Genomic DNA, 13,656 nt, shown 5'->3' on the forward strand with positions numbered 1-13,656 from the left:
TATTAATTGGTAATAGCGAGTCAGCTTTGAGACAGTCAAATTGTTTACGGCAGTCTGTCTGGCTGCTTTGCGCTGTTGAAATGATGACACCGGAAACTGGAACGTCTGGAGAGCCTGAAATTCGATTGGAAAATTGCTCTTGGAGGCCTTCCGCAAGACCACCGACAGGGATCAGGTTGTAGAATTTGTCTGCAGCTCTCGCTCGTAGCACTAGAGGGCACCGTGACTTCGAGTGATTCCCTTGACCGTGAACGGAATGCTGCCGGGTGGGCGATCAACCCAACCATATTACGGCGCCCTCTCTATATTCTTTTGTTTTTTGTTTTTGTAAGTGAGTTTATTTCTGTTGCAGAGTCGGAGTCAGGGTCAGGATCGGGGATAGAAGGCGACCCGAACCTTCCTTATCCGGGGATCGCGCCAATAGCTTTAGGATATCTGTCTCAAACCACCAGGCCCCGGAGTTGGTGTTTGGCGCTCATCTCCAACCCATATCCTTTGCAAAGCACACATTCGTTCATTTATCGCAAGCTCATACAGGTAGGACTGTTGCAATTTCGTTCCAGGCCCGTCGCCGTCGGTGCAATTTCGTTGCTCGAAGCTAATTAAAATATTCGCAGACACTCATTTCCTCGTATGTCTAGTCCAAATAAATTGCCATATTAGTTTCTTGGAAACTAACACAGTCGGCGCAAATAAATCGGTCTATTGAAATAGCACATAAACGCAAATATGATTTATACGTCGAGTATTACTCGTAAATCTCTCGTTTACGGTGGCTTGTTCAAGCATGGCGTCTTTTGTGTGTTTTCGTGGGGTAAGCAATTTACCGGAAAATTTTGGTTGTAGATGTGTTGGTTAATTCCATTTGAATTTTTCTTTGATGTAGTGTGTTACAACCATGAGAGAGGAGATTTTGGAAATGTTTAATATTCAAAGCTCGGTTGCAAACAGGACGCATTAATATCCCTTGACCTTAAGTACAGAGTTATTTCCCTCAGGCTTCAATTATTCAACTCTTCATAACAGGAGAGCTTTGCTGAGTACCTTTTATTGTGCTATCTTTTGGGCAAATCACTAGAACGGAAGGAAATGTTTTACTTTAACTGCCGTGGTTTTAACTGACTGGCACAGATCCAAGGAAATTTAATGTATCGTTTATGATCGTGTAGTTGTTCCACGACAAATTCGCTCAACAGCCATGTATTAATTTGGCTTTCAATTATTCTTAACTGAAGCACCAGAACAAGATCATAACTGTTTGTTATTTTAAATGACGCACCGACTTTTCTCATCCGCAAGTTTACGTGTTCTAGACATGCTTTTTAATCGTGATATTTTTATAACTTATAGCAAACTCTTCTAAGTGTCAGTGTTAAGATTTTTAAATTAAACCCAATTTCGATTAGAAGAGGTTCAAAGAATAGTTATTTGTATATCAAGGCTGCGAAATCGTACTTTGACGAACCGAGAGAAAAATTGCCGCCGAGGTCGCTTGCGGCCGAGGCAAACAATCTCGAGGTCGTCAAAGGATTTCGAAGAAAAAAAAGAAAGATTTTTTTGGTTTTCAACGCCTACCCAGCCCAGGATTTTTTTTCCAAAGCTAGAAACTTACATAACCTAAAGTTTTTCCACTTTCTTTAAATTGGCAGTGGAGATAACACTAGAGACATCTGAAACTTTACCCTTAAACCTGAGACGCCCTAATCCCTTTCGTAATCCTGTTCGCTCACTGATCACATAATTTTCGTTCCTCCACCCCACAGAATTCTGGAATGTCATAATTGCCATTTTTCTTGTCAGACGGCATAAACCACATCGCCGGATTTTTCGTCCCCTCTCGTTCCACTTTCCACGATTAACCCGTCATCCATCAGACGGCGTAGTAACTCCGGTGGGCGGTTGCCGGATTAAAAATAATTTTCTACTTTACTGATAGGAGTAAAAGCGGCGCCAGTTAATCGACGATCAAAAACTATTTAAATTCCTAACTAACATTAAAAAATCCCAGAGTTATTAAATGTTTGAGTGGCGCCACGTGCCTAGCGATATGGCTCAATTAAAATCGTACATAAACCGTGTAAAATTTGCACAATTTCACGGACGGACTTATTATTTTTAAGTGCCCGATCGTAAAAGTTATGTCGCTTTAATGACAACGTAAGGTTAACAGTGGCGCTTGTTTTATTTGGACAATCCAACTCGAACATTTTTAACCAATCAAATTGCAGCATTTTTCAAATTTGGACCAATCAAATTGATTTATAGTGACAATCCAACTCGAAAATTTTTAACCAATCAAATTGCAGCATTTTTCAAATCAGGTTGGTCTCAATAGAAACGAAAATAATTTGAAAGGAGCTGTATCTGCAACAGACGCCGACTGAGAATCCGAATTTTAGTTATCTCTTTTTGGGGTGATAGCGTATCGCAAAACTAGCTTTCCATTTAGTGTTGGTAGCTCTGGATGCTATTTTTGATCGGATTATTTTGACACGTGTGTTTGGGACGTATTTAGTTTGATTACGGCTTCATTGAGTGGTTGGGCGGAGATCATTGATAGTTTTACAACGAAAATATCGTTAATGGTCGTTCGGTTGAAAGCTTAGCAAGGACATCGGTGTAGGAATTGTTTTGTAAGCACAGGGATCTTTCAAATTGATTTGTTATGGAAAAAGCGCTTGTTGAAAGGTGGCCATAAAAATTTGAAAAGTATACATTAAGTGAATCTTTTATTTATAACGGGTGTCAAGGTTGATCGACATTTCCATAAAAATAGAGTTACCATATGGAGCTTCTTGAGTTTAGATTTTTGTACCACTCAAGATGTTAAGAGAATAATGCTTTCAAAAGCGTTGAGGTTTTGGACAGAAGCAAAGTAAAGATGGTTTCGTACCAATAAATAAAAATTTCTGGAAATTTAAGGATTTAGAACTGAAAGGAAAAAGTGAGAAAGAATAAAAGACAAAATGGTAAACTAATCAAATGAATGTATTTTTTCTAATTTAGTTATGAAAAGCAACCATTGTGATAGGTCATTTTAGTTGTCAACGTGCTTCATTTAATAACTAGTGAAAAAAGTGACATTATATTATCACTAGTGTTAAAAAGTGACATTATATTATCACTAGTGTTAAAAAATGTGATATCAAACTATTTTTATTGTTTACGAAACAACCAACAGTATTCCCATAGCAACTCCCCGATAGTAGTATTATTCCGGAAAATTATTGAAGTAGCAGATTTAAACAGGATTTTAATCAGAATGTGTGCTTTTCGTAACTAAATTAGAAAAAATCTTGTATGAAACGCGTAGCAAAATGGCTATTTTTTGCACACGACATGTCATGTCTAGTACAAAAAAGACGCTCATTTTGTAACTCGTTGCGTAATAGCTATTATGTTATTCAATGACAAAACATTGATATTTCAATTAAACTATAATTCAAGCTATTCGTTTGAAGCTTCTTTCTAACTGTTTACGCAAAATTCTAAAAAATATACGTTAGAAAGAGCACTAATGGTCTTCAGGGACTCCCCAATGAACATTGGTGTAAACGCAAGAAATTAGAATCGAATATAATAGAAAAATTGGCAGCTCAGACGTGGTTTGGAGGATTCTAAAAATAGAGCATTAATTCGAATTTAACATAAACAGAGAAATCTAAACAGATAGTTAAAGAGAGTGAAGAGATGAAATTAGAAACGACGGACTTTAACTGCACTGTAGATTAATTTGATGTTGTGCAAAGTTGGTTAGAACAAAACTAGAGATTATGGAAAGGGTCTTGTTGGGGTAAAATGAGTTGGTACAAGTTCTACATTGTACTATTAGTCCAAGATGCAACAATAAAATGAAATGGGTTGAAACTGCTTGATGTGGAAAGGTTAAGCAGAATTTAGAAATTTCCTGGGAACAGAATCTAGGGAATTTTGAGTTTACTCAGCTCTGATCCTTCTCGTTTTCAGTTTGATAATGAACGCAATTTGGGACAAGCGTGATGCTGTGTATGATAGATTCAAGTCTTCCTTAATGGAACCTTCTTCATTGGCTTATCCGTCGACGTCTCAATGGAAGCGGACCCGACCCCCTCTCGGCAATTTCCCCAAAGGCTGAACCCTCTTCTGCAAGTCAGTCACCCGACCCGTTTCAAAATTGGATAATTGACGAAAATTAACACGAATCGAGACGCCGCTCCCCATTTCGAGCGTTTTAAAAGGCCATCAAAGAAGTCTAAACGGAAGCAGCAACCGGCACGGTTTCAGAAAACATCTTCTTCAGGCCGAGTCGAATTTACAAAGGACGAGCTAAAAAGAACATCGTGACGAGCAGGAATTTATAAACATGTACAGAGAAACCCACAACGTTTTGACTACGTTTACAAGTACATACATTTCGTTAGTATACACAAAAAGCTGCTAATATACGTTGAAAGTAAACAAACAGCGAGGAGTCAGATATGAATATCTACTTCGCCACAGAGCTCGTGTGTTTCTGGTATTTTTACACATCCGCCTGCAACGATCTTAACCTTAGCGCGCGCCGAATCCTCAGGAAACTTCATTTATTTAGACCGAACTTGACCCCCATGATTTCGTAATACGTTCAATAAAACATGGCGGCGAGGATATTCAGAATGTGTCGTGAAGAAGCCGCCATAATCCTGGCCCAAGCCCTCCGTCCTGAATGTTGATCCAGTCCTGATGAAATTAAACCGCCGACATCTTCTCCTCCACTCGGCCTGAAACATTTTTAACGCGAGAGGTGTCAATGTAAATGCTCCTGAAACTTGTCAAAACTGAAGCTGTAATGTTTGCAAACAACGTTGCACTCAGCGCTCACGTTACGACCAATAAACGCTTTCTGCTCAGTTGAGTCAACCATTGTAGTTCTGGAAAAAACTGTTTTTTCGTGAAAAATACGACAGGATGACACTGCCGTGAACACAATTTGAGGTTAAATAGGACTCTGATGCGCTGTAAGTTACGACATACGTGATCAAAATAAAATGTTTGCCAGAATGCTTTTGACCAGAGATTTATTCATGCACACGATATGTCATAGTGTTTTATTAGAAAACCAAAAATACCTAAATGTTTCTGCTCAGTTGAGTAAATCGTTTTAGTTTTGAAAAAAATTGTTCTTTATAATTTTTATAATTTTATTATTTAATTTGAATCTGGCAGTGCTCTCATCCGGAAACATTTTTACTTGGGGGAAGTACCGGATAATGGCGACGCAGTTTGCATAACTGGCGAGAACCCTTGCGGTGTGCATTGCGGGTTCACCGCAAGGCGGCGGACCTAATTGGCTAAATTGATACAGCACTAGAAATTCACTAATCCGGCTTATTATAAAGCGCGAGGAATCCAGGGTGAGTTTTAACGGGACCCTAATTGAATTATTCCAGAGGGATTCGGTTTATCGGGTACGAGTCACCTTTAAGCCGTCATTACCGTCTAATTCCACCGCGTTTTATGTGTTTATCGGCGTTTAAATGACGGGAGCGGGAATGCGGGATAGGTACCAAAAGCCAGGAGCGAGTTCACTGGTCAATTTTACGCCACATAAGCCACGCCATCCGAACGAATTACTTTCACATCATCACGTGGAGGAATGTAAAATTTCGCCAGGTGCCGAGGTTTTACAACCGGGAGGCTTTATCGGGAGGTGCTTCGGTTCTTGAATCAGTGAAAATCAGTCACGTGTGTCGTGTAGAGAGAGTGTCATGGGAATTTTTGAAATCGTGCTCTGCAACGATTTAAAAACGTTTTTGGGACAGCTCTTTTATTCGACATTTTTCAGATAACGAGCTAAAATTGATTAAAACCCTCCAGACAATTCAAGCTCTCCTAATTGTTCCGGTTTTGCTCAAGTGCCATTATTAAGTTGTTGAAGTGACTCGAGTGCTGTTGGAATCAAAATGATTCCGTTATACTTTTTTCTATTTTTATGTGGACTCATTAATCGGAAATTTAAAAAACGAAATTTTTCCATGATCAATGAATTTCAGTGGTCTTTGCTCACTGAGAATAGTGAGCAAAGATGGCAATTGAATCACTAGTGAGGAAAAAATATTTTCTCACTAGTGAGCAGACGTACATTTAATCACTCGTACGGTTGGAGTCCTCGCCTTCGGCTCAGACGCCCAACTTCCGTATACAGGGTGTGTCAGAATTCCACCCACAAACTTTCAGAGCCGATTCTATGATCAAAAATAAGCATAAAACTCTTAATATATGTGGGGTCAAAAACGCTTAGTTTGCGAGATAATCGACTAAAAAGTTTTACCAGCAACGAAAGCAATTGGGTGGAATTTATAGACGAATCATACAAACATAAAAAGGAGCTATGTACAATTTGGCAAAAATTGTCAAAATTTCGTATATTGTCATGATTTACGTAAAATGCTTTATTATCTACACATTTTTAACACATTGCTAACAGCTATAAAATCTAGAGGAATTTTATGGTTGGTGTAAACACTTTAATACAACTAGTTGCAGCTTTGCTTTTATTGCAGTTTAACAAAATCCGAAGCGTAATTATTGTCTCCTGTGACAAACAAATCACATTTTCTAAAGTAACAGTTTAACAAAGGTTTTTCAGCTGAAACTTGTACAATAAATTTGAATTAATATCTTTCCAAGACTGCTTTAATTAAACTCGTGTTTTGTTAAAGATTATACCCTGTTGACAAATTTTTAATTTTGATAAGCATGACACGACAAAATATTAAAATCCGCAGGGTGGCAGGATTATAGAGTAAAACTAAAATATTTGATGCTGCGTTGGCTGTTCTTGGCTTTGTGTGATGAGATACAGTAAGCCGAATGCTCGTACCGACTCCGGTTTCGTATTTTCTGCTGAAATCGTGTGGGAGTTGTTTTCAGGCGACATGTTATTAAAATATCCCGGCAAAAAGGGTTCCGAACAAAAAAAACACTTAAACATGATGATAATTAAGAATTTCTGAAACTAACGGAGATAAAAGCTTCCAAGTCGCTCCAACAAATGAAATTATTTGTGAATGGATGTATTTTGGGAATGTTGATGGACGCTGTCGCATAAAATATATGGCAAAACCGACGCCTGTTCATTCAGCGAAAATAAGCGTGGGCGTCTTCGCCATCTGCATAATTATTCTATTAATCCGGCTCGAAGGACCATTTTTGTTTCGCTATCGTGTTCAAAGCTAGTAGTGCGACGGGTTGATGAGGCGCTAAAAGTGTACCGACCCATTTATATTTAAATATAATGTTGTAGATTAGGCACAGGATGTTTATAGCTTTGGTGCTTCGCTGACTTTCATGTATCATGTTCGATTTTCCCGGAATAACCGAATGGCATTTTAATGGATTTATCCCGGCCCGGAGTTATTTATGACCGGTCTATTGAAAAAAAAAAAAATCCAGGTCCAGAGGTGCGACTCTACGAACTTTCCAAATAGAGTTTCGCCCCTTAATAAAAACTAATTTAAGAAGGGGCGAATCAGGAATTTCCCGTTAGTCTAGGTAAATTCGATTCGATAATGTGATAAAAAGATGAAAGCTCCGGCCGTTTGTTTTTCCTGGGAAGAATGGAAATAAATTTAATTTGGAAAACTCCGGAATGAGTTCTTTTCATCTCTGTCGGCACAAAAGCCGCGGTACACTGCACCTCCGAATTTAGATTGGCCAATTAGAAAAATGAACGGTCGCAGGTTTAATCCCCGCAACATTTAATAAACATCCGACATTCATATTAAAACAGGAAGTCAGCGGTCGGAGGTGTATTAACATCAAAAGGCAATCCTAGGAAGCACAAAGCTCGAAGCTAAAAGATCCGGAATGAGCTTAAGGCAGTCGCGGTCGGGGCGAAACAGGTACCGGAAAGGACGAGGGTAATTGAAAATTGAGGTCACGGCCATCAGAGCACTTGTTGACTCTCCAACAGGAGCTTTCACTATTTACTTGCACTTAGCAATCGACCTGAATAGAGACGCACCAGGATTAATTGCGAAAAGCTCGGACGCTTTTTCCTACGGAATAAATAAAAGATGCGCTTTTGGGGCGGCTGCGGTCGTCGAATCTGCGCCCTTATTAAAATTTCACCTGTTTTCATCAAAATCGGTAACGCTCTTAATGGAACCGGTTGGAAATCCTCCAGCCTGAATATTTACAGCGGACATTATCTATCGGGATAACGCTGCAGCAACAAGCTTCCTAAATTAATTTCTGATCAAGAGAAAAAAATCTGTTTTTGTTACGTACGTCGTAACTCACAGTTTAATCCGAATTTTTACGTTTGCATCAGTGTCAAAAAAACAGTTTCCAAAACGAAAATGGTTTACTCAACTGAGCAAAAAGCGTTTTTGATTCAAAGTTATTTTCGCAACAGTTCCTACAAGTTGCCGTTGATTATATTTATAAACAATTCAGGAGTGTTTAAATTGTACTGTGAAATTGTTTTAGCAGCTGGAAGCATAACAAGAAAAAAAAGTAGCGGAAGACCAACAAAACAAGAAAAAAAAGTAGCGGAAGACCAACAAAACGTACTCCAGAAGTTGTTGATGCAGTTGAGGAAATTATAAAGAATGAACCACAAATTTCCCTGTCTCATTTTTTTAACAAGTGAATTTTTCTGTGAAAACGGAAAGTATCAAAAAAGGATTTACATTTATATCCTTACCGCATGACTTTTGTTCGGGAACTGTTTTTGTTAATGTTCTGGTACAAAAGCTTCAGTTCTGTAAAGGGTTTTTAAAAACAACCCTAAACAAAACATTTTTACTGATGAAGCTTGGTTTTACAAAACAGGATATGTATTTCTGTTTTGACACAAATTCAGGGTTCATTGCTTGGCCAAAAAAAAATTTGTTTTTGTTACGTACGTCGTAACTCATACAGCATCAGACATCCAGTTTAATCCGAAATTTTACGTTTGCGTCAGTGTCATTGTTTTTCAAAAAACAGTCTTCAAAACGAAAATGGTTTACTCAACTGAGCAAAAAGCGTTTCTGATAGAAAGTTATTTTCGCAACAGTTCCTACAATTCAGGAGTGTTTAAATTGTACTGAGAAATTGTTTCAGCAGCTGGAAGTATAACAAGAAAACAAAGTAGCGGAAGACCAACAAATCAAGAAAAAAAAGTAGCGGAAGATCACCTAGACGTACTCCAGAAGTTGTTGATGCAGTTGAGGAAATTATAAAGAATGAACCACAAATTTCCCTGTTCATTTTTTCAGCAAGTAAATCTTTCTGTGGAAACGGAAAGTATTTGTTAATGCTCTGGCACAAAAGCTTCAGTTCTGTGAAGGGTTTTAAACGCACCCCAAAACAAAACATTTTTACTGATGAAGCTTGGTTTTACAAAACAGGATATGTGTTTCTATTTTGACACAAATTCAGGGTTCATTGCTTGGCCAAAATATATGATATAATGAAGCACTTACGTCTTCGATTTGAATTTTTTTCACAGGACTCTCGACCAGTTTTATTGTTAGACATCAGTTACTTTCGGCAAATATTGCGACATCTAAACGCAATTTATTGCTACAAACTCACGCTGCGAGAGGGTTGCAACGCATTTATCAATCTGTATGACTTACGAGAGCAAGCGCATATCGATTGTAGTCCTACACCCCCGCATTTACCCCCAGCCCCCATTTTAAAATTTTTTTAATTCGTCTAACATTTAATACGTTTAATATGTAATCGTGAATGTTCTATTTAAAGTGCGTTTCGTTGAACGCCGCCCCCACCCGTAAGCATGAGGCAGGATTTGTAGGTAATCTCCGAATTCTTGAGATTCCCTCGATTTAGCCTCACCAAAATTGTCTTAAGTAATTTCGTAAGGATTCGGTACGTCTGTCAGTCCTGATCCAATTACGACGACATTGAAATGAGGACTAAATAATTTAATGCGAAATCAAAATGGCGATGGGAATGGCGTCGGCAGCGAGGCACAAAGAATGTTCCGAGTCGGACATGAAAAATTCAAAAACCCATTTCGCAACAGGTGAAAGCTCACGAAAAACTGTGTTGTTGGTTCGACTACGTTAAAACGTACACGCGTGCTTTTGTTCTTTTAATTGCCCCACCCCTGATCAAATATTCCGAATGCGGCGAGGATTATTTTGTTAACAAATAAAGGAACAAAGCCCGCTCGCTAAGGCGCCGTATTAAAATTTGAACAGCCACGTGTTATTGTTGGCGGTTGATTTAAACCGAAACTACCCTTATTTGTGCAAGGGTACGAGATGGATTTTTCGAATAATTCTCGAGAGTCGTTTACGACGGCGGCGTTATGTATTTTGCAGCGGATTTATCGCTGCGACTTTATCTCTTGACATTTTTCTTCTTGTTTGTATTCAATTCAGGCATTTACATGAATTTATCGATGGGTTGTTGTTTATCGACGTAATTCAATTCGATATTTTGCTCTTTCGTGCGCGTGAAACTCATTACGGACACGAGAGCCGATTCATTATTTTGGATAAATCGACGTGTCAAAATGAAAAAATGTAATAAAGCTCCGGTGAAAATTGAGATCGTTAATAAAATATGGTAAGCGGGGCCGGGGATGATTCCCTTTAAATCTTGAGCCGGAGAACTTTTTAAATTGTCTCTGCGAATGTGTACAAATCGCCAAAGGGAAAGGAAGAGAAACAGACAAATATTCGTAAGAGAATCGCTTTTTAATTAAGTTTTATTTTTTGGAAAATGATAATGTTCAAATCTGATCCAGATTTTATTTGAGGGGTGAAAGTTGTTCAGCTAGTGCTGTTTTAACTGACTCTTTGGACTCTATTTAATTTTTTTTTTTGGTAGGTATTTTACAGCGCTCAAACTATTCAGACGCTCGGCTTCGCCTCGCGGCTGAAACCTAGTTTTCGCCCTGACGAGTACAGATGAAGAAACGTTTTGTTGCAGAATACATTAAAATTTTAAAAAAAGGGTATTCGTTGTGTCTACACAATTTGTTTGGGAAGTAATTCGTGTTAGTAGATGCAAATCTTGTTTGAATTAATTGAATTACCAACATCAAAAGGAATGAAAATTAACGGCAATTATATTATAATGAAATATCCCCAGTTATGTTAATTACAGCCAGCCAACGCAATCCCGCTCTTAAGTAGCACAAATTTCAATTTACTTGTTTATTACCAAAATTTATCGATTTCTGCGAATTTACTGGCAAAAATTTGATTTTCATTTTTAGCTCATTAATATCCACACAATTCAAGTAAGTACAAATTCGATTAAATTTAGAAAGAAAATTAAATTTTGAATAACTGGTGCAACTTCTGCAACCAACAATACACAAAACTTTTTTTCACAAAATAAGCGATTCCTTGCGCGTAGGACTGATAGAAACTATAACTTCCATGTAATAGTAGTGTTAAGTGTTGTCGATAACACTTAACACGCTAGCCACCGCGTTTAAAGAGCCTTCGGGAGCCCACCCCACACCACTATACGCCTGGAATAAAAGCTGGTGAAGGATTAGAGAACCCCGATAAAAACTAACGGCAATCGTTATCAAACGTGAGCTTTTGCGAGCTTAAAAAGCCTTGGAGACTTCCGGAAAAATCCTCCCAACCCACACACACTCTCCTGCAAGATTTCAATTAAGCGAGAACAGTTGACGTGACGGTCATAAATATATCACCCCCGATGCAAATACAACGATCTAAATTAATTGGCACGGCTGTTTGTGTCGAAATGCATATCTCTTTGTGTACTTACGCGGATATGTGTGCTCAAACCATCCCGGAACTCCGTCCGGAATACAGAGAATAGGAACGGCGTTCTGAGCATCTGTCGACAAACAAACACGACGCACGTTTCCCTTATTATGTAGTTCGGGGTCGTAAATCAGACGAGGTTATGGGATATTTAAGGAGAAGCGGGAGCTTTTTCAGGTACGGCTCGTTTTGCAGTGACTAATTTCAGAATTAACCCGAACTCGCTCGGTTTCCGACAAAAATTTATCGCAGGAACGGCGGTTTTAATGTCTTATTTTAACGGTGTTGTTAGACTTTTTGATTAAGTATTGACAGCATCGGTTTTGTTCGTAGAAAACGATCAGATAGTAATTGCAGTGTGATTTCTGACGACTAAAATTTGTTTCAACTAATTTTCGGAGTTATGAGTTTGAGGAATTGAATTGTTTGAGCCGTTATTAATGTTTGCATTTATTCAGATTCTAAATATTTTAAAGTTAGCAAGAATTAATAATATAGCATAACATTAAAAAAAAAAGTAGCCATTTCTCCCAGAGAAAAAGAATCAAGAGATCTTTTGGTAAAGTGACGTATCTGCCTTTCTGTTTTATTGATACAATAATGCATTAAAATTGAAATGATATTTAACAATGTCAACACTCGAACAACAACAGGTAAGAGCTAAAACATTTGAGCTCACGTTTCAGCCGCCAGCATACTGTCCATATTATGCACCCTGACACATTTCTTGGACACAAAGCGTTCCAAAGATTTTGATCAGGTGGAGTTTTTGTCGAAATTGTGACTTCAAGGTCAAACAAAGAACACAATAGCGAGAATGTGGAAAATAAAAAAATGTTTGGCAATAATTTATGACTTACTGGTTTTATCCACAACGACGTATTTAACTTTAAAAATTCCTTCCAAGTTTATGTTAGTGAGGAATTATGTTCTAGCGGTGTGCTTAAAATCATAGTTGCGTCTTTCATCATATTCTACTTCATTTATAAGTTTAATATTGATTAATTTCAGTTCGATTTTAATCGCAATGTGCCATTATCAAACTTGCCGTCTATAAATAAATCGAAAGTAATTTTTCATGAACTGATTATTTAAATAATAATAATAATAATAAAAAAGGAAATTATCATGACTCGATAGAAATTCCCGCAATGAGAAATAAATCCGGCCTGGATGCCGTACCGCCTTGGAATTACATACTATTATAACAATAATACGTTGACAATCTTCTAACATATACATAATACAAGTTAAAACATTACTTTATTAAAGCGATTTGTAAAATATATACTGGGTGTATACAGGGTGATTTCAAATTATCGTATTTCGAGTTCGGGGCTTAGTAGGGGACATCCTGTTGACCAAGTAAAAATGTTTAAAAAAAAATTGCTGTCACTTTCAGAAAAATATCAAAGTTGCCAATATTTGTTCAAAAGTACCTGATCAATATTCTGGCTATGTTGTACTTCCCTTCTGAACAAAAATTGGAAAAATAAACCTTTTATTTTTTCGAGATAAAGTTGTTTTTTCAAGAAATGTCTTTTCATTTATATTTTAATATTTTACATAATCATCCTTACCATAGTTCAAAGTGAATGTCAACCACTTATATTTTTTATTTGAAGAAAACATGATGAAAAGTTTGAACCTTCGGACCCATATATCTTTGTAAAGACCCCCCCTGTATTTTTTATTTTATTTTTTCGAGATTCCTGAGATTTTTCCCTACAAGACCTCCGACTTGGAATACGTTAATTTTGCGACACCCTGTATAATTTTCAGCAGTTTTTTTCTTATTATTGGAGAATATAACGTTAAAAATGTTTTCAACAGTTTATCTTAATATTTTTAACTGATCTACATGAATTAATTTTATTGAAGGTCGTTTGCAAATATATAAACAGTTGTAACAGGTTTTAAATTTTGCTTT

The 13,656-nt window shown here is 37.5% G+C and overlaps 2 protein-coding genes across 2 annotated transcripts in view; one reads left to right on the forward strand and one right to left on the reverse strand.

Annotated features, from left to right (window-relative positions):
- The window catches only part of RpS9 (ribosomal protein S9), a 142,444-nt gene that overhangs the window by 24,848 nt on the left and 103,940 nt on the right, over window positions 1–13,656 (reverse strand). The gene's annotated exons all lie outside the window — the stretch shown is intronic.
- The window catches only part of LOC138138928 (voltage-dependent T-type calcium channel subunit alpha-1G-like), a 121,056-nt gene that overhangs the window by 8,845 nt on the left and 98,555 nt on the right, over window positions 1–13,656 (forward strand). Inside the window, exon 2 of the mRNA XM_069059061.1 lies at window positions 353–487. Within this exon, the coding sequence (XP_068915162.1) occupies window positions 353–487 (135 nt within the window). The remainder of the gene's footprint in view (window positions 1–352; window positions 488–13,656) is intronic.

The sequence above is a fragment of the Tenebrio molitor genome, chromosome 9 (assembly GCF_963966145.1).
Source record: "Tenebrio molitor chromosome 9, icTenMoli1.1, whole genome shotgun sequence".
In the NCBI taxonomy this organism is placed as follows: Eukaryota; Metazoa; Arthropoda; class Insecta; order Coleoptera; family Tenebrionidae; genus Tenebrio; species Tenebrio molitor.